At 52.6% G+C, this 19,453-nt stretch overlaps 1 protein-coding gene across 1 annotated transcript in view; it reads right to left on the bottom strand.

The window, feature by feature from the left end:
• Positions 1–9,303: 9,303 nt before the first annotated feature.
• TTBK1 (tau tubulin kinase 1) overlaps positions 9,304–19,453 on the bottom strand; it is a gene marked incomplete at its 3' end in the record, with an annotated part of 36,473 nt that continues 26,323 nt past the window's right edge. The window contains exons 13-14 of the mRNA XM_081293744.1: positions 10,392–11,980; positions 9,304–9,694 (exon numbers count right to left, since the gene is read on the bottom strand). Of these exons, the coding sequence (XP_081149870.1) occupies positions 9,304–9,694; positions 10,392–11,980 (1,980 nt within the window). The remainder of the gene's footprint in view (positions 9,695–10,391; positions 11,981–19,453) is intronic.

The following is a 19,453-nucleotide window of genomic DNA, read 5'->3' as shown; positions in this document are numbered from 1 at the left end:
GCTGCCCACCCACCAGACGTCCCGACACAGGCTCCCTTTGTAGTGCCTAGCACAGCTCAACCTGCTCACCACATGGACCTTTGGACTATGGAGGTGGGGGTGGGTGGACTGATGTGTGGAGAGTTGACAGCCAGAATTCAGCCCTCAGAGGCTGACCCAGGCCCAGGCCCTCCCATCTACCCAGGACACTTCCTCTCTGTCCTAATTCCTGAGGGGAGGGGCTGCTGTTCATTTGCTCAGAGGTCACTGACTCTGTGGCTCTGGCACTTATACAGCAGAGCTCAAGAAAGGTAGCCTAGGGCCACTCCAGCAGGGTAGATGGGTGTGGTAGATGGGTGTGCAGGGGTGAGCCTCAATCTCTTAGTCAGCTGAGCTCTTAAGGTTTCCTATGAAGAGGAGGACCCTGGGGCCTGGTTCCAGCTCTCCTGGGTGCCCTTTGTCCTACAAAGCTTTAGGTCAGCTTTATCTCTTTGCAGCTGCAGCCACAGTCTGACCCACAGCCCAGGATTCAGGATTGAAGGCTGGGTCCTCACCAGGTGAAGTGTTCTTTCTGTTGGGCCACTAGGCTTCCTCATGTCCTGGCCTAAGCTGCACCTGGAACTGCACTGGGCAATGAGGCCTCTCTGTGGGTCCCAGACTCATCACACTCCTACTTCTACTCAGGAGCTCTCCCCATGCATAGGATCCCTCCTGCCTGCCCCATCCTCTTATTTCCAGGAATTTCCCAGATGACTTCTTGGAGGGGTGGGGAGCGAGGAGTTTTGCCAAGATCCTTCTAGAGGAGCCTGCAATCCTGAGACCCAGGACTTGCTCAATCTGATATCTCATGCTTCCACTCAGTTCTCACTCACGGCCCCTGTAGCAAAAGGAGAAGAAGCCAGCAATGTCAGATTATTCTGATCTGATTCTCCAAACACCAATTTGGCAGGTGTGGAATGTTGTTAAATTGTGTTCCAGGACTTCTAAGCTCCAGACTTCTAAGCAAATGAAATTCCAAAGGTGTTCTTTGAGAAAACACACACACACACACACACACACACACACACACACACAGTTTGAAAAACATTCATTTAATCTAGCTCCCACTTTGAACAGATGAAGAAAACACGACAGGATGGGAATCCGCTGGTGGAGGACCAGGAACTCTGACTCCAGTCTAGGGCTCTTGCCTTTGACCTGAGATGCCAACTGCAGATGTTCTGGTCAGCTTCAAGTTGGCTCCTAGAAAAAGCTCTAGGAAAGGAGCTAAATCAGTGGTGCTGACAGGCATGGGGAGGACAGTGATGGGGGACAAGAGAAAAATGGTGGTGGTAGTGACAGAAGGTGATAATAGTAAGAGACTCTGGAGCAGACTAGGTGTTCTGAAGAGTTCAGAGGTATCTTGGGCATGTCCCTGCCTTTAGAGAATTTATAGAAGAGTTAAGATAAGTTACACAAACCATACACACACATATGCACCCCAAAATGTGCGTTGTAAAATGCAAATCTGATCCCTGTTTAAAACATTCCACCAGCCACTACTGCTAGAAGGTAAAAGTCCAGCCCTCAGCTTGGCCCATATTACTCCCCAAACCACCTACTCACCAGTCCATCTCTGACCCCTCCCCAGGATCCCCATTCCCTCCAGTTCTCCAAACACTAGCCAGTTGGTATCTCACACCTCAGCCCTGATCCTTGGGTAGCACTAGCTTCCTTATTATTCACCTGGTGGGTGCCTAGACTCCCTGAAGACTAGCTCAAAAGGAAATACCTTCTGTCTCTCTCACTCACACCCGCTTGTGACCCTTCACACTGTTGGTTCCTCACTTATTTAATTCTATATGATCATATTATTTATACTAATTTTATAGTATAGTATAAAATACTATAACCATTTGCAACTCCTGAGAAGTTAAGGTTTTTGGCCACCTCATCTCCATGGCCCATCCAGTGGCTCCACAGTGGAATAATCTAAGGTTCTTACACAGAGCAGTTAATGAGGCTAATCTTGGGCATTGGCTATGTGCCTTAATGTACACAGTGGGACTTTATCTCCTCCTTTAATATCAGAAATAGCTGACAATCATACAGTGGTCACCTCTCTCTCTTTATATTGGCTTCTAGGATACACATATAAATGTGTAGCCCCTTTCTACAGAAAACAATTTAGCAATAATTGCAGCACTGGCTTTATCCCACTCCCTGACTCCACCTCATGTGGCTGGCCACTCTCTGATGTCATAGATAAGTATGAGAGGACAGATCAACTCTGAAAAACCAGTCAAGAAGCTGGGAAAGGTGGCGCGTGCCTGTAATCCCAGCAGCTCAGGAGGCTAAGACAGGAGGATTGTGAGTTCAAAGCCAGAGTCAGTGCTAAGCGACTCGGTGAGACCCTGTCTAAAATACAAAAAATAGGGCTGGGGATATGGATCAGTGGTCAAATATCCCTGCATTCAATCACTGGTACCAAAAACCAAAACAAACAAACAAAAAACAGTTAAGAGCTGGTTTGATTGGATTTTTGACTGTTCCTCCACTCCCTCAAACTGGGAATCCAACTCTGAATTCAGATGCCAAGTTAGAGACCTTCACATATACCTAACTGAATGAAAAGAAGCCTTGGAAAAATAATTCTTTAGTTGAAATTACCTCTAGACTTGTAATAAGTAGTAGGCTTTGGGGAAGAATAAGTTCCTGCGAGAAACAATGAAATCTGTTTGTGTTTGCTTCCTACACTTAAAGCCTTTATACTTTTGCTCCTTTCTCTCCATATTCCCACGATTGTGTCTCTTCTCCAGGGGCCCCTCTCTACTAACAAAAACTTTTCCCAGTGTCCCTGGTCTTGTGGCCCCCATGAAGACCCTGAGTGTGTAAACTTGCCCGTGCTGTTAACTTCTCTGGGTGCCTGCCTTCAGACTATATTTGATGACAGGACAGAGCAGAAATGTCTTTCTGGGGGAGAGTAGGGAGAAGGTGTGCCCAGGGCTGGGCAGGTCTTCACTGTGGAGCATTGGGCAGTCCCTGACAGCCAAGCTGGGCCTTAAAAGTGAACAGTGGCTGGGAGGTCTCAGGTTTCTTGGGGAGAGGGATGGATGGACAGTTTCTATCCCCTTAAATGCTGTTTTTCTTGGCATGGCCTGTGCAGGCTGGGTCTGGTCCTGTTCCTCCTTTACTTCCTGCTTCCCACCTGTGACCCACCACACTTAGCTACACACAGACTCACTTTGCCCATGCTGCTCCCTCTGCTAGGCATTGTTTTCTCCTCTTCAGGTGCCCAACTCCTGTGTGGCCTTCAAAATTCAGTCCTAGAACATACATTGGGGTTCTTCTTCGATGCTCCAAGTTTAGGCTGGGAGTTCCTCCCTGACCTTTGGTATCAAAGCACTTACCACATGTAAAGTGGTCATTTCTACCCACTTGCTGGAGAACATGCTGAGCTTTGTCTCAGTGCTCAGTGTCTGGCATAGCTTCTGGTGTACGTGGGTCTCAGCAATAGTCTACAAGATTAGTTGACTAAGTGGGTGAATGAATGAATAACTGACTAATAAATAATAAACAAAGAGTCCATGGCATTCATTGATTAATCCAATCTCAGTAATAATCAAAGAAATTTTAAAATAGAATAAAATTGCCTGGCCAAGCATGGGCACATGCCTGTAAATCCAGTAGCTTAGGAGGCTGAGGCAGAAGGATCTGAAGTTCAAAACCAGCCTCAGCACTTATCGAGGCCCTAAGCAACTCAGCAAGACCCTCTCTCTAAATGAAATATTAAAAGGACTGGGGATATGGTTTAGTTGTTGAATGCCCCTGGGTTCAATCCCTAGTACCAAGAAAAAAAAAAGAACAAAATACAATTTTTTTTTTAGTTTTAGAAGACACAATACTTTATTTATTTTTATATAGTGCTGAGGATCAAACCCAGTGCCTCATACATGTGAAGCAAGTGCACTTAAAAGAAGGCAGTTGCAAAAGGATCATGCATTAAAAAAATTTCATTTATATGAAATATCTAAAATAGGCAAATCAATTGATAAAAAGTAGGTTAGTGGGACTATGATGTGATTCAGTGTTACAGTGTGTGCCTGACATGCATGATGTCCTGGGTTTGATTCCCAGTACTGCAAGAAAATAAACTGTAGATTAGTGATTGCTTAGCATTATAGGGGTTTCTGTGAAAAGGAGATGACTACTAATGGGTAGAGTTTCTATTTGGGGTGATGGAAATGTTATTGGTCACCTGTGCTCCTTTGCTTAAGTTCTTTTCCCAGTCTTTTTGAAATACCGGGGATTGACCCCAGGACCTTAGGCATGCAAGGCAAATGCTATACCACTGAACCACATCCCCTAGCCCTGGAAATGCTCTAAAATTGGTTGCATAACTCTATGAATATACTAAAAAACATTAAATAGTAATCTTAACTGGTGAATCAAATGGTATGTAAGTTATATTTCAATAAGTTCACTTTAAAAAGTTGGGATAACTAGACGCTGTGGCCCATGCCTACAATCCCAGCAATTTGGGAGGCTAAGGCAGGAAAATTGCCAGTTTGAGGCCAGCCTCAGCAACTTGTGAGGACCTAAGTAACTTAGCAAGACCTTATTTCAAAATAAAAAAATAAATAAAAAGGGATGAGGATGTGATTCAGTGGTAAAACACCCACTGGATTCAATCACCAGTACCAAAAAAAAAAAAAAAGATAAAAGGGGAGGGGCGCCCTGTATTTCAAGACTTTGTTAGGCATAAAATCACATTTCAGAATAGTAGGTATAATATGCTTCCTTTTTATTTATAAGAAATGTTTACATATATGGATAGACAGAGAGAAGAGTTATTATAAACATAAAAAAAGATCTATAATGATATACACCAAGCTGTTCACAAGAGTCGCATTCATGGATGGGGTCTTGATATTTTATTTTATATGCTTCTGGCATTTACTACAAGTATTCCTGATTTTGACATTTTAAACAAGGAAAGTGAAAGCACGGGGGGCCCACTGAAGACCCTAGATCCCACTAGTGACTGTGTTAGAAAAAGGCGGTCCCAGAACACCATGGTGGCCTCCTCAGACACAGTAGGGCTTTGGAGCCTGAGCCTTCCCCCTCACTGCCATTCCAGTGCTACACAGAGCCTGGGCCTGGGACAGAAATCGTTTATGCATTCACTAGGTGAAAGTTCCACTCTTTTTTTTTTTTTTTTTTAAAGAGAGAGTGAGAGAGGAGAGAGAGAGAGAATTTTTAATATTTATTTTTTAGTTCTCGGCGGACACAACATCTTTGTTGGTATGTGGTGCTGAGGATCGAACCCGGGCCGCACGCATGCCAGGAGAGCGCGCTACCGCTTGAGCCACATCCCCAGCCCTGAAAGTTCCACTCTTAAGTGAATTTAGCATTCAAAATGCAAAAGGTAGCACACCCAACAGTACAGCTTCCTCCCTACCTGGGTCCTCTCTTCCTGAGGTGACCAGAGACTGCTGATTCATCTCACGCTCTGTTCCACCCAAAGAATTGTACCATATCCTGTTGTCATGGAAACTGGCCCATAAGTATATATAAAGAGCTGCCTCTTCCATTTTAGAGTCTCATAGTACCCCATGATTGGGGTCCCCATCACATGCATGGGCCATGCTCTGTTGTCCAGTCCCAATTAATGAACATATAGGTTGCTGCGGAACGGTTACTTTATAGGCCCACAGTCTCTTATCCAAATCAGAGACAGAAAGGTAATTTTTTTAAAAAGAAAGAAAAGATAATTCAGTGCATATTCCCTATATTATGAAACACCCTAATAGAATCTAGAGCAGTGCCCCATAATCAAAAACATTCATATTTCCACTGAAAACATGTATGATAAGTGGAATTAATAAAGATTATAAACTATCCTGTCCTGTTTTGATATCAAGTGAGTTTGTACCAACCTAATGAAAAAATTCCCAGTTTTCAGAACTTTGGAGGTTTTGGAATTACAGGTGAGGCTCTGTGGTGCAATACAAAGAGCTTCAGTGAATAACTTTGGACACACATAATTAGTGTGTGTACAAGTACATCCCTAGGGTAAATTTCTAGAAGTGGAGACACTGTGTCAAAGGCTATGTTCATTTGTGATTTTGACAAGTTTTGCTATAATAACCTTGCTTGTGAGCTGCTGTACTTTGTGGTTTTCCCAACACTCTCCTTTTTGTTTGTTACATTTAGGGCAATGAAAATTCTTTCTTCCTCCCTCCCTCTTGCCCAAAGCCGAGATTAGTCTCTGACCCTCAGCAGAGGTAACCAAGGGGCTGAGAAAGTCCAAGCTTTGCTGTCAGGAGGCTAACAGGACAGTCTCCTTCCACCTGTATGACCTGTATCCATCCTGAGCTTCCATCCTCCTCTGTAGAGACAGTGTCAGCTTCCAGGATAGTCCCTGCCCATTTACCCACCAACCTGTCCTCTTTTTTCCTGCCCATCCCCACTCCCAGGGGTTGGGTTTTGATCTCCCTCTGCCCAAAGGGAAGAAGAGTCCAAGCCAACAGAAAGGTCCACAGGCTTTTTAATGGTGTAATGGCTACTTCTCTTCGAGACCCCATCTAATCATGACAGCGGCTTCCAGGGTGTTGGGGTGGGGGTAGATGGGTTGGGATAGGCAGAGGCCATGCAGTGACTGGGGAGGGGTGGGGGAGAGGTGTTACATTCTGTTTGGCATGTAAACATTCTTCGGTGGCTTCCCACAGTAGAGGGTGGGCAACTCCCTGTCCCTCCCCCCAACCCTCACAGGGCTGTTTCCTGGAGCAAGCCAGGCCCCTCAATGAGTTGGGGAGGAGGAAGCCCATGTACTTGGGGCAAGGCCCTTCTCCTGTGCCCACTTTGCACATAGATTGACTGGGGAGGGGAAGTGTGTTCTGAGGTGAGTACACCCCACATCAGAGCCAGTGACATAGGCGGTTGTGATGGGGAGGTGCCGGGGAAGTGGGGTATGGTGGTGGTGGTAGTGTAACACTCTTATAGAGGAGGAACTCAAGACCTGGAGGGCCTGATGCAGGGGATGGATGTTCAGGGAGAAAGAGGCAGCAGCTGAGGGTGGGGGCACTGGGAGGTGTGGATCTCCCTGGATCTTTCATAGGGAGAGAAGCAGACTCAGTCCCCTAGCCACACACCCACCCCCCACACTGGCTCTTTCCCTCCTCCTACCTTACCTGGTAACATTCAGTGACTCAGAGGCCAGGCCTGAGGTCGGTTGGGTGCCCTAGGGAGGTCTAGGGCAGACTGGGTTTTGTGTCAGCCAGCTCTGGTGCTGGGAGAAGCTGGGGCTGGGATGGACCTGGGGCTCTCTCAACACCCTCTTTCTCCCAACTCCAATCCAGAGTGTTGTTGATCCTAGGGCAGAGGTGAGGCTGGGGGCCCTACATTCACAGTTCGGTTGGTAGCAAGGAGCAGGTCCAGGGCCTGGGCACCAGGGGTCATGCCCTGGTTCCCATCTGGCAGGAGCTGATTGTCATTCAGAGAAGCTCTAGGTGGGAAGGAGTGGCCCCTCTCCCACCCCCTCTGCTGGACCCAGAGGGTGGTAGAGGGCCTTGGGAGGGCCTCAGGTTGACAAGAAGGGCTGTGTCTGAAGAGGTTTTCCTGAGTGTTCTGGAAGCTTCTGCATCAGCATGGGATGGACCTCAAAAACTGTCCACTGTGGTGTCCTCCCCTGGGCTGGTCTGCAGAGAAAGTGCCCCCTTGGCATGGAAGCAGCTGCCTGAGCCTGCTGACTCTCCTTGAGGGAGTTCAACTGGCACCGCCAGTCTGCTCCTGGGCCAGCTTCTTCTTAGGTGTCCTTCTGGGTGATGGTGGCTGGATGTGGCCAGACCTCTGGGGCAGGCTGAAGCCTCTTTTCCTCTTCCCCTAATGTCTTGGCTTGCTCTCTATGGCTCAGGGAAGGACAGAGGGGCCAGGCCAGGGGACAGAGTCTATAGGTGCTGAGGATGGAGGAGCCCTGCCGGGGCCCTGTCCCAGATGGGCAGGGTTGACTGTCTCTTCAGCAGCCAGTGGGCTGCTTGCCCCACAGGTAGGCATTTGAGGCTCATGATGAGGTGGGATGAGCTATGCTGGAGCCAGAACCCAGGAGGAGGCCCCACATCCATGCTCCATGGAGCAGTGGCACTGCATGGACTGGGTTTAGGACAAGATGGGACAGGATGAAGGGTGAGCTGGGAGGAGTGGGCATGAGCTAGAGACCCAACACACAAGTACACAATTGGAAAGTTAGAAGGGACGTTCTGCCTCCAGGGACCAACTGTCAGACGACCAGTTCCTGCTCCCTCTGCCCTTGGGGGAGATGATGTCTGACCCAGCCTACTCCCCACAGGGAGTGACCCAACCAGAACCCAGACCTTGAATCTCCAGAGGGCCAGAGCAGAGAAGGTGATAAATAGCCATTCTCCACCTGCATGGAACTCAGGAGAGATGGGAGCTGGCTGAAACTGCAATAGGCAGGATTGAAAATAGAGGGCAGGAAGGAATTCCTGATGGGAAGGGGTCCTGAGCAGTCCTAGATCAGGGGAACAGGGGGAGAGAGAGTGAAACCTTTTTAAAATCTTTCTCTAAATTTCCACTGGGAAACACTTGCCCAGAAAGCAGCCCACACTCCTCCCACTGTGTCCCCATGGCCCCACCCAAGTTTAGGAGGATAGGGGTCTCTGCACTCCAAATGTACAAAGAACCCCCTCCCCTTGCAAGAATCACCTGCCCACTGCCCACTGCCCACTGCCCAGGATGGAGCTGACTTTGGGGTAGGTCATAGCAGTCCCCTCACACCTGAGTATACCCATGGCCCCAGGGTCCCACCTTCCCAACCCCATGGGGCTGACAGCTGAGAGGCCTTCCCTGGCCACCACAGGAGACAGTGGGGGAGGCTGGGTCTCCACTTCTGGAATTTGAGGCTGTTTTCGTGGAGGGAGGGAGCATTGACTGGAAGAGGGAAGGAGGGAAGATGCTGCAGGAAGGGTAAGCAGATGCCCCTGGGGAGCATGGAGAGCAGCCAGGGCCTGGTGTGTGAGTGGGGGATGGCTGAGCCTTCCCGGGCGGAGGGGTCGTCGTGAGCCTGCCCGGGCAGAGGGGCAGCAGGAGGAGGGGAGGACGCGGAGAGAGGAAGGAGAGACAGCTACTCCCCTCCCCTGGCCTGGCAGGGCCAGAAGGGTGCGACATGTGCTCGCGCACGTCCTCGCAGGTGCAGGCGGGAAGCTGGGGCCGCGGGTGGCGCGCATCGGGCGCGTAAGGCTGTGCTGGAAGCTGTTCCAGTGTGGCCAGCTGCGGGCGGGGGGGCCGGGGTGAGGGTTGGGGGGCCGAAGAGAGCCGCGGGCGTCATTATCTGGTCCCGGCCCGGCCCTCCGCGACCCCCGCCCGGCCTTTGGTTGTTGCGCGTTGATTCTGGAGTTTCCCTCTGGGTCCTTTCTTGGCTCCCCCGGGGGTAGGGGTGCCGTCAGGCTGGGCTCGGCCCTGGAGGACACCCCGGGGTGGGGGAGGCCCAGACCGGGCATGGTGAGAGGGGGAGGGGCTCTCTTTGCGGGACAGGGACTGGCTCCGTGGGGACGCGCTGGGATGGCGTGGGGCCGAGGTGGGGAGGCCAGGACTGCTGGGCGCCGGGGGCTTGGTGGCTTGGGCTCGCCTTGGGCCAGGACCACGACCTGGGAGCTGTTTCGAACTGGGACGGGGGTCAGCAGCAGGGGCCGACCCTGGGGGCTTCTGCAACTGGAGCCTGTTTGAGGATCAGAGGACAGAAGGAAGGCAACAGAAAAGAAGAGGGCAAAGAAACAAAAAAGGAGAGACATTTTCAGAACGCTCGTGGCACCCGTCCCTAGAGGCTTGCATCCCTTGAGTCCTGCATCCCCAGAGCCAGATGAGACTGAAGAGACCAGACACAGAAGAGTAAACGGAGCCCTGGTGCTCCCTCCTTCCTGGACAGGACCCCTAAGAGTCTCACACCCCTAGGCTGGGCTCAAAGAGCCTGCTGCAGGCTTTCTTTGAGGGCCCAGTTTCATCTTTAAAATGCTCATACTAATCTGAAATAAACTGTGTTTGTATTAATATAAAATAGTGTTTTCTCCCAACTGTACAAAGCTCTGGGCTTTATCTTTTGCTTCAAATGACCCAATGGCACACCAGAGACGTGTGTGAACCCCGCTGGTCTCCATCAGCCTTTCCTAAGCCTGGCCTCCCTAGCATCCTCTCCAGATGTGCTCACCATAGCTACTCCCTTGAGCCCAGGGACAGCACTGACCTGAATCAAAAGTGAGACCGAACACAGCTGGGAAATAGTAGACTGGAAGTAAAGCTGAGGGTCCCTCCTGAATCTTCCATAGCCTAAGGTTAACCTTGGTTCTGGGGAAGCCCCTACTAGTAGAGGCTTCTGTGGTCACCCTCTGCCCACCCTGGGGCTGGCAGGGGTTTCTCACCTGCTGGTGATGGCTGTATCAGATGCTGGGGCCGCACCATGGGATCTGCCCGGGGGCTGCTGGGCTGCAGCAGGCGTGGGCATGCGGATGCTGATGGGGCGGGGAATCCGGCTCCGGGTGGCAGCTGCCCTCCCGACCTTCCTAGGCAAGGCTGCTGCTGCTGCTGCGGGCTCTGAGGCAGGCGTGTCCTCCTCGGAACCCGTGCCTGAGAGTGTCTCAGAGGCACGACGCTGCTCCTCGCTGGAGGAGGATGAGGCCCCCGAGGCCAGCCGCAACAGCAGGCGACCCTGCCTCTTCTCCATTACCAGCCGTGCCAGGTCCTGCTGTGGCCGGACCCTCTTGTTCCACCGCTCTTTGGCTGACAGCGAGCCTGAGGGTTCCGATCCTGTGTCCTCCTCAGACAGCAGGACAGGAATACGGCTCCTGGGGCGAGGGCTTAGCCTGGCCTGGCGGCTGGGGGAGATGGTGGCCATTTTCTCAGGGCCTGGCTCTGGTGGGGATGATGCTAGGACTGGCCCGTCAGTAAAGGCTGGGCCATTGGGCAGTAAGTCTGTGGCCACCTCTGAGGGTGTTTCTCCTGGAGGTCCAGACAGGACACAGCTCTCCGTCTCGGCCCCATCCAGCCCTGACAGGGCGATGCCATTCTCCAGGGGCACTGGAGCCCCCTCTTCCATAATGCCCCCCTCAGAGGGCACCTCCAGACCCAGCTCGCCCCCAGTGCTGAACTCCTCAGGCCGCAAGGCTTGTCCTCCGGAAGACATGACGTTCAGGTGGGTTTTCTCCGCAATGTGCACAAAGGTCCTCTCAACTTTGGTGAAGGGTGAGGAAGTCACTGCCACACCCGCTGTCCCTGTGGAACCAGTCCCCATTCCTGGCCCTGCTCCAGGCCCCGGGGGCTTGGGCTCAGACTTGAGGACGGAGGACAGGGTACCTGGCTCCGACACGTCAAGTTGGCTGCCAGTGGGCTGGGGCCGCTCATGCTGAGGAGTGAGGGCAGCCAGGGTGCCCAGGTCAGGGTCGGGGGCCAGTTCGGCAGTGACGGGCGACTTCTTCATGTCGCCAGGGGAGACGAGCACCAGCGTTTTGGAGCCCTCCTCAGGTTCCAGGTCCCCGTCAGCCATGGAGGCCCGGCCCCTGGACTCCTTCTGATCGTCAGCTAGTAGTGTGGACGGGGCCCCCTCCTGGCTCCGGTCGGTGCTCCTCTCGCTCCCGTCACTGCTAGAGCCACTGCGGGGCTCCAGTACCTCCTCCAGGGCCACTGCCTCCTCTTCCTCCTCCTCTTCCTCCTCCTCGTCCTCTTCCTCCTCCTCCTCCTCCTCTTCCTCCTCCTCCTCTTCTTCCTCATCTTCATCTTCCTCCTCCTCCTCCTCCTTTTCCGGCTTCCCATTAGCCTGAGGCTGAACAGGAGCCAGCGGGACATGGGGGGTGGTGAGCAGCATGTGCGAGAAGCCCACCCTCCGGACCCTGTTGAGCAACCGTGCCCGTTCTCGGTAATCGGAGAGGTCTCTCTTGAAGTCCTGGTAGGGCAAGCTCAGAGGCACAGCTCGCGGGAGGCCATTCATCTCAAACGGGGGTGCCACAGAGAACACCTGCAAAGGGCACACACAGGGACCCGCTGAGGTTACACACCTTCTTTGCCTGGAGAAGTCTTCAACTGCACCCACAAGCTAGGAGACCCCCCAGCCCCCAGGTGCAGCCACCAGAATGTGAGTCTGCAGAGGGGGGCCCTGGGTCCGTTTCATTCATTGCTATATCCTCAGGCCCTAGAGTGACCTCTGGCACCTACTAAGTACTCAGTAAATCTCTCAAGAGTGATTGAGTCCAAAGTTCCAAGTCCCTTTAGGTCCCAGACCCTGATCCTAATGGCTTTTCTGTCTCCCTGCCCTCTCCATTTAACCCACTCCTTCCCTCACTATGTGCATCCCCAACCCCAGAGCCAACTGTAGAGTTTAGTTGATAGCAGAAAACAAGAACCAGAGGTTACCATAGCCACGATTTACATCTACCTTCCCTTTGAGAGATGAGGAAACCAGGCCCAGAGATGGGCGGCAAGAGTCTGTGTCACTTTCTGAGAGGGGCATGCCCGTGCCGGCCATGGATGGCTAGCCCTCCCTATCCCTCCCTGGGAATAGCTTCTCTACAGCCAGAGAGCTGACTGCCCCCGGTCACCAGAACCTATGTTCAGTGAGGGTGAACATAAAGCTGTACTCTGTCACTCAAAAGTGCAGGCTGGGCCCCTGGAGCACCAATCCTCTTCCCTCCTGCGCTGGCCTGACCTGTCAGCCAGGAATTTGTCCAGCCCTCATAGATAGATTTCAACTCAACTAAGTTTTCCACTTTGAAGTCTCATGCAGAGCCCTTGGCAAAGTAATGGCCAAACCTCTTTTTGGATTTTTAGATGCCGGCCACATCCTCCTTTGGCTTGCTTCCTTCCAGACTAGAAAGTCCACCTTATCAGGACCTGCTGTGTCTCCTTCACCTCCTGGGTCCCATTCACCCCACAAATCTATTGTGGACCTACTCAGTCCACAAACATCCCTAGTGCCCACAGTGCACTGGGCCCATTGTGGCTGACAGGGCTTTGTTCCCCACTGGGATGTTGTTGACAGTGGCTGGCACTTTGTTAGCCTTTTTGAATACACTGGGCCTCTGTCTTCCTGAACTAACAGAACACAGCCCATCCAGACCAGAAGCCCCTGCTCATCTATCCACAGTCCCTCTGAATCATCGCTATGTCTGCCCCCCCGCAGCCCGTGAGCACCACTGATCCTGCCTGTGGTTCCCAGCCTGCTCTCTCCACCCTGAACTCTCTCTGCCCTGCCATCCGTCCTTCTTGGAGCTGCCTGAGTATCTTCCTGGAACTCAGATCTGACTCTCTCAATCTCTATAGCAAACCTGCATTGTCCTCAGAAGACAGTTCCCATCCTTGGCTTGACACAACCCCAGCCCCACCCACTCTGGCTCCCACCTTCTCTCCAGCCTCACTTACTGCAGTCCCCTGCCATGTGTCCCAGCCATTCTGATGCCACCAGAACTTCTCTAGACACATCAAACGTTTCACACTTTGCCCAGGCAGTTTCTTCTGTCCCAGGGTCCCTCAAATCCTCTCTGTTCATGTGATAAAATCTTCCTCTTTTTTCAGCCATTCTTCTTCCACAAAGCTTTCCTGTCCACCCATCAATCAGACTTCATGATTCTCTCCTTCCTACTTGCATACCCACATCTTCTATCTGCGTGTGTTCACATGGTTCTTTCTCTTATAAACAGAGCCCCTGGAGGGCTCGCCCTTCCTTCCTTCCTTCCTTCCTTCCTTCCTTCCTTCCTTCCTTCCTTCCTTCCTTCCTTCCTTCCTCCCCCCTCCTCCTCCTCCTCCTTTTTTTTTAAAAATATATTTGTAGATGGACAGCATGCCTTTATTTTATTTGCTTATTTTTATGTGGTGCTGAGGATCAAACCCAGTGTCTCACACATTCTAGGCAAGCGCTTTACCACTGAGTCCCAGCCCCAGCCCTGGAGGGCTTTTTCATTCATTCACTCATTTAAGAAGTGGTCCTTGAAGCTGGACACGGTGGTTCACACCTGTAATCCCAGTAGCTCAGGAGGCTGAGGCAGAAGGATTGCAAGTTCAAAGCCAGCCTCAGCAAAATTAATGAGGCCCTAAGCAACTTAGCGAGACCCTGTCTCTAAATAAAAAATAAAAGGGGCTGGGCGTGTGGCTCAGTGGTTAAGCGCCCCTGGGTTCAATCCTTAGTACCAAGAAAAAAAGTGGTCCTTGAATGTTTGCTGTCCTGTTTACCATGTTATAGGTTAGGAATCTGTGGATCAAGTTTTAAACAAGATAGACATGGTTCTTGGTTTCATGATGAATTCGATGTCTACATCAGAAAAAGAAATGAGATGATGGACACTCCACAAAGGTTGTGATCCTATATATGCTTATATGAACCACTTTGTATAGCAGTGGGCCTCCGGATAACTCAATAAATGTCAGCTCTTCCTATTCCCTACTCTACTCTGTCTGGTTTGTAGTCATTGTCCTTTCCCCAACTTCAGAAAAGTGAGACCCCACACCTATGGGGGTGAGGTGGAAACAGGAGAAGCTCTGCCACTGGGGCTCCAATGCCAATACCAAAGCTGGTGGAGGATGAGGCAGGAAGTTCCAAGGCCAAGCATCTACCAGGTTGTGTTTTCCCCTGCCCAAATGCCACCATCTTCCTTGTAATCCATGCCTTTGTCTTTGAGGACTTAATTGGGGAGGGGGAGTAATTCAAGACAAGGTAGTCCTGGGCCCCGCGGGACCCCAGCACACCATGAAGGGCCAGGCAAGGAACATGCTTGGAACTTTATCCTGTCCATATCCAGGCTGGAAGTCCCCAGAAATTGTTTTCTTTATCCATCCCCTTCATTCATTCTCACTCATCCATTCACTCGGTGCCAGGTCTCATGTTGGGGCATCTTGCCCCATTCACTTATGGATGTTAAAGCTAAAGAAAATGGCTGGTGGAGGGGAAGGAGACTATTGTAAGTTCCTGGGTAAGTGGGAGGCGATGGCACTTAGAACCAGGGACAGACAGACATGCAGAGCTCTGGTCATGTTTCTCTCTTGCCTAGCTTGGAATTTGCCCTCCTAGCACCAGACACATCCCACCCAACAGGAGTGTCCTTTGGCTGCACCTGGTCACCCTTTCTCTGAAGAACCTCTCTGTTTGCCCTATCCCATGGCTGACTTCTTGATATCATAGTTAGAACTATCCTTTCCACTGCCAGCTGACCAAGCCCTGGATTGCTGTGGAGAAGTCCCGTCCAGAGGATGGGACCTTCACACACAGTGCCCACAGTAGATGATTGCAGGTTGAATCCTCTCTCCTTCATCTCAAGGCCGTCCCCTCCTACTACCTGGGAGAGAGGAAGAACAAGAACTGAAATCAGTTGCTTGTCATAAAACCAGACCCGGTCACCAAGACCTGATGAGAGGAATTGATTTGGATACTGTTCCAAATCAGGAAGCCTACTGACCAGGTGGCCCAGGACCTAAAACTCTTTCCAGTGCTTCAGTGGCCTCCCACCCCATCCCTTGGCAGGGGAATTGAGACCTTCTGCCCTTTGGGAGAAATGACTGTGACTTCAGCATCAGTACCTCTTCCCAGCAGTCTAGACAAGCTGGATTTTCTATTTCAAAGCCCCTCTGCTTTGCTCCCAAGCTGGGGAAGGACAGAGGCCTGGCTCGGGCTCCTCCCTCCTCAGTTAGCCTAGCCCTCTCCCTACCTTTCCTGGGTGCCCAGAGAGCTCTTGCCCCTTGATCTTGTTGTGTTTATTCACTCAGTCAGTCACCTCTGGATGTCCTCTGTATACTTGGCCCCAGAAGCCTGAGGACACCACGGGAAGGGCACGGTTATGACACTGCTCTACCCCACCTGTGCTGGGTTCTAGCAAAGGCCAGTCAACTCTGGCCAGTCTCAGACCTTCTTACTCTCTTTCTATGGCAGTGAATGAATTTGCATCATGTGGCTCCCAGGCCTGGCCTGGCACAGCATTTCTGTTTTGTTGTTGTTGTTGTTGTTGTTGTTTGTTTGTTTTTTCAAGTGCAGAGCCCACTGGGCACAGTGGCATACACCTGTAATCCCAGAGGCTCAGGAGGCTGAGGCAGGTGGATCAAAAGTTCAAAATCAGCCTCAACAACTTAACAAGGCCCTTGGCAACTTAGTGAGGCCCTATCTCCAAATAAAAAATTAAAACATGCTAGGGAGGTGGCTCAGTGGTTGAGGGCCCCAGGTTCAATCCCCAGCACAAAAAAATAAAAAATTAAAGTGCAGAGCCTGAGTCCCACCCCCAAATCTGTAAGTCAGCATTGAGGCCCAGAACTCCTGCTGTTTTAAAACTCCCTGGTGATTTGGACTGAGTTCAGTAAAAGGCAGAATTGGCAAGGGTTGGATAATGGGGGAGAAGGAGCAGGCCATTCAAGCAGAGACCCTTGAAAAGGGTGAATGCCCCAGCCCCATCTTTCCCTCCACTGAGCCCAGTTGAGAGGACTGAGGTCTGGGCCCCGCCAGCTTCAGGGTCCAGCCAAGTCCATGTTGACTTCTGTAACACTGACACTGGGGACAGTTACTCCACATACCTGCATCCCAGTGCCCACACAGGGTGCATAGGGCAGCTCTTGTCTGGACCCCAGCCAGGCCCAGACAGTGTAACACATCAGCCCAAAGTCCCAAGGTTGAAGGGGAAGGACCTGAGAGGGGTTGACCTCAGAAACTGGCTATCACGCACAGTCTGCCTCCCCACCTCCACCCTGGAAGACAAAACTGCTGAGAGAACCACCCCCTACCTCCCCACCATGCTGGAGTCCTCTGGTCTGAGAAGAAAGGAAAGGAACCATGAATCAAGTAGCCTCTGGCAGCTCTTTGGCCACCATGGCTGTTTTACCCAAATTCTTCCTCTGTTTTTCTGCCCTCTCTTCACTCTAAACCCACCTCTGCCAAGTCAAGAGTCCTTCTTCCACTCTGCCACCCACACTCACTCTGGACAGGGAAGGGAAAGGTGGGAATATAGCTGTTCATGCTGGGGCCCCACAGGCTTCACACCCTTGACCTCCAGGCCTCAGTCTCTCCAACCTTCCCCCTGACCCAGGGCCAGGAGCTGACAGGTGTGTCCCTGTGTGTGTGGGGGTGTCTTCAAAATGCCCTGAGGGTTGTGAATACAGCCCTAGCTGGTCCTTCAAGCAGATGGAAGCACCATGCTTGCTTTGGTCCCAAAGAAGAGAGATACTTTCTTCTTTTGCAGTGTTCCTGGTGGTGCGGGACAGAGAGGGAGAGTCCCTGGGGCTCCTTCAGCCTGTCTCTACAGTCTGTCTCCTGTTCTCTCCTCCTTAGTGTCCCACAGCTGTCATTCATTGCCTTAGTCTTCCTTCCACCCACATTGCATCCCTGCAGCTGCAGCCTCTGCACAATCCCTGTCTAGGTGCTCTCTCCTACCAAGTGTTCCCCCTTCTCCCAGGCAGGAGAGGGGACAAAGCAGTGGGGGAATCCAGTGGATCTCACATCACAGCAGGACTCCTCAGGGAATCTGGAGTTGGACCTAGAGACCAGTCCATGCACTACCTCCCCCCCATGAAAGAAGACAGTCAGGTAACTCAATTCCAAGTAGACCCTGCCTGCCTCCCTCGCGGGTGTTGGAGATCCACAGACCTGGAACTGGGCCCGGCCCCACCAGTCCCTGAGTCAACAACATATCAGCCGCTGCCCTCTGCCCAGGGGGCGCCCCCAGAATTGAGGTCTGCATTGACTAGGAGGGAAGGAAGAGTTGGTGAAAGAAAGCAGGCCAAGGCGCAGGTTCCTGGAAGGCGTCTTTAATAAGGATTTGGTAGTACACAAGCTCTCCGGATTGTCTGCATGAACATACCAGGGACTTAAAAAGGCACAAGATCCCTCGCACAGCGACGCGTGACTACGGGGCGCCCCCACCCCCGCCCGTGCGCGGCCGTGTGCGCGTGGGTGCGTGTCCGTGTCCGTGTCCCACCCCTGTGGCGGCGCCGCGCGTGTGCGTGTCGGTTTCAAGTGTTGGATTTGTACAGTACTCGCAATCTAGGGGCAGGGGTGCTCAGTGCATGCTTTTCTACCCGGGCCCGGGGGGCCCCCCCGACGCCGCTATGTACACTAAGGAGGACGCACCCCGGAGAGAAAGAGGAAGAGGAAAGAAAATAAAATAAAGCGTCCCATCTTCGTGTGTGTGTGGTTTTGAGTTTCTCGTGCATGCTTATGCTGGCCGGGTCGGGAATAGTGCAAGCGTATATTACAGTTTTATTGCAGTACAAAAAGGGGGGTCGGGGAAGGATTTATGATGGGAGGGGGAGGCTCAGGAATAAACCGGCTGGGACTTGGGACCTCCAGGAAGGTCCTCTTTCCGGCCCCTTTCTCATCCCTCGCTCCTCCCCCCACCCGAATTATCTCCCGACGCCGAGAAGGGGATACCCGGGTCCCTGGAGGGAGGGAGCTCAGCTGGGCCCCGGGACTGAACTTCCCCATCCCGCCAGTCTCACTTTTCGTGGGGCAGGGGACAGCCCCTCTCCTCGCTCAATACTGTCAACTCTGAAGGGCCCGGAAGCCCGCCCCTCCCCCACAGAAGCCCCTCCACCTCGGGGGAGGGGTCGACGGAGCAAGTGCAAAGGAAGCAGATGTTGGTCCCTGAGTTTTATTTTGGGGGATGGGGTTGGGGGAAGAGCTGGAAGTGGGGGTGTGTTTGGGGACCCCCAGGGCCCTTAGTTTGTGGTTGGGGTGGGGCAGAGGACGCAGACTGGGGCGTGGACAAAAAGGGGGTGTCGGGTGGCTCTGAGAGACCTAGGCTCAAAGCTTTGCTCCCTCTCAACTCTGGGCTCTTTGGCATCCAATTGCAAGGCCAGTTGTGGGAGCCGGCAGCCCTGTGGGCGGCGAGGTAACGGGGACCTGGGGTGGGGCGACGGGCCTGCCAGCAGCCCTGGCAGGACGAGGGGCAAGTCCCGACTGCTCCCCGCCTGGCCCGGGGCCAGGGACGCGGGGCCGGGACCGGCCGAGGGGAAACGCAAACGGAACGGAGCGCGGGAACAGGGCGACGGGGAGCGCTAACCCAGGTTAAGTACTTAGCAGCAGGCAGCTCGGCGGGCGCGGGGGCCGGCACCAAGTCCCCGCCAGGCGGGGCGCGGGGCTGGGACTGAGGCCAGGCTGTACCCTGGTCACGCCGCGTAGCAGCTGGTTAAAAAGACCGAACGTACATTCTTGGTGCGACGGCCACGAGGGTAGGGGCAGGGGCCAGGCGGAGTGGGGAGGAGTAGGGCGGGTCCCCAGGGAGGGGACCGAGCTGGATGTGGCTGTAGGAGTCCCTTTACAGTTAGAAACCTGCAAGAGCGGCCCGGAAGCGCTCCGGACCGGGCTGCTAGGGTACTGTTGGGAGAGTGGATGAGTGGATGAAGTGTGTGTGCAGCTTCAGAATGTATGTGTGTGTGCGTGTGTGAGACCAGCTGACCCCCACTCCCCCAGCCTATGCAGGACCGGAGGACAAAGGGTGGGACTGCCGGCAATAGGGAGTAGGAG

Source organism: Spermophilus citellus (assembly GCF_964194105.1).
Source record: "Spermophilus citellus genome assembly, chromosome: 5".
NCBI lineage: Eukaryota > Metazoa > Chordata > Mammalia > Rodentia > Sciuridae > Spermophilus > Spermophilus citellus.
This window is presented reverse-complemented; position numbering and strand designations above follow the sequence as displayed.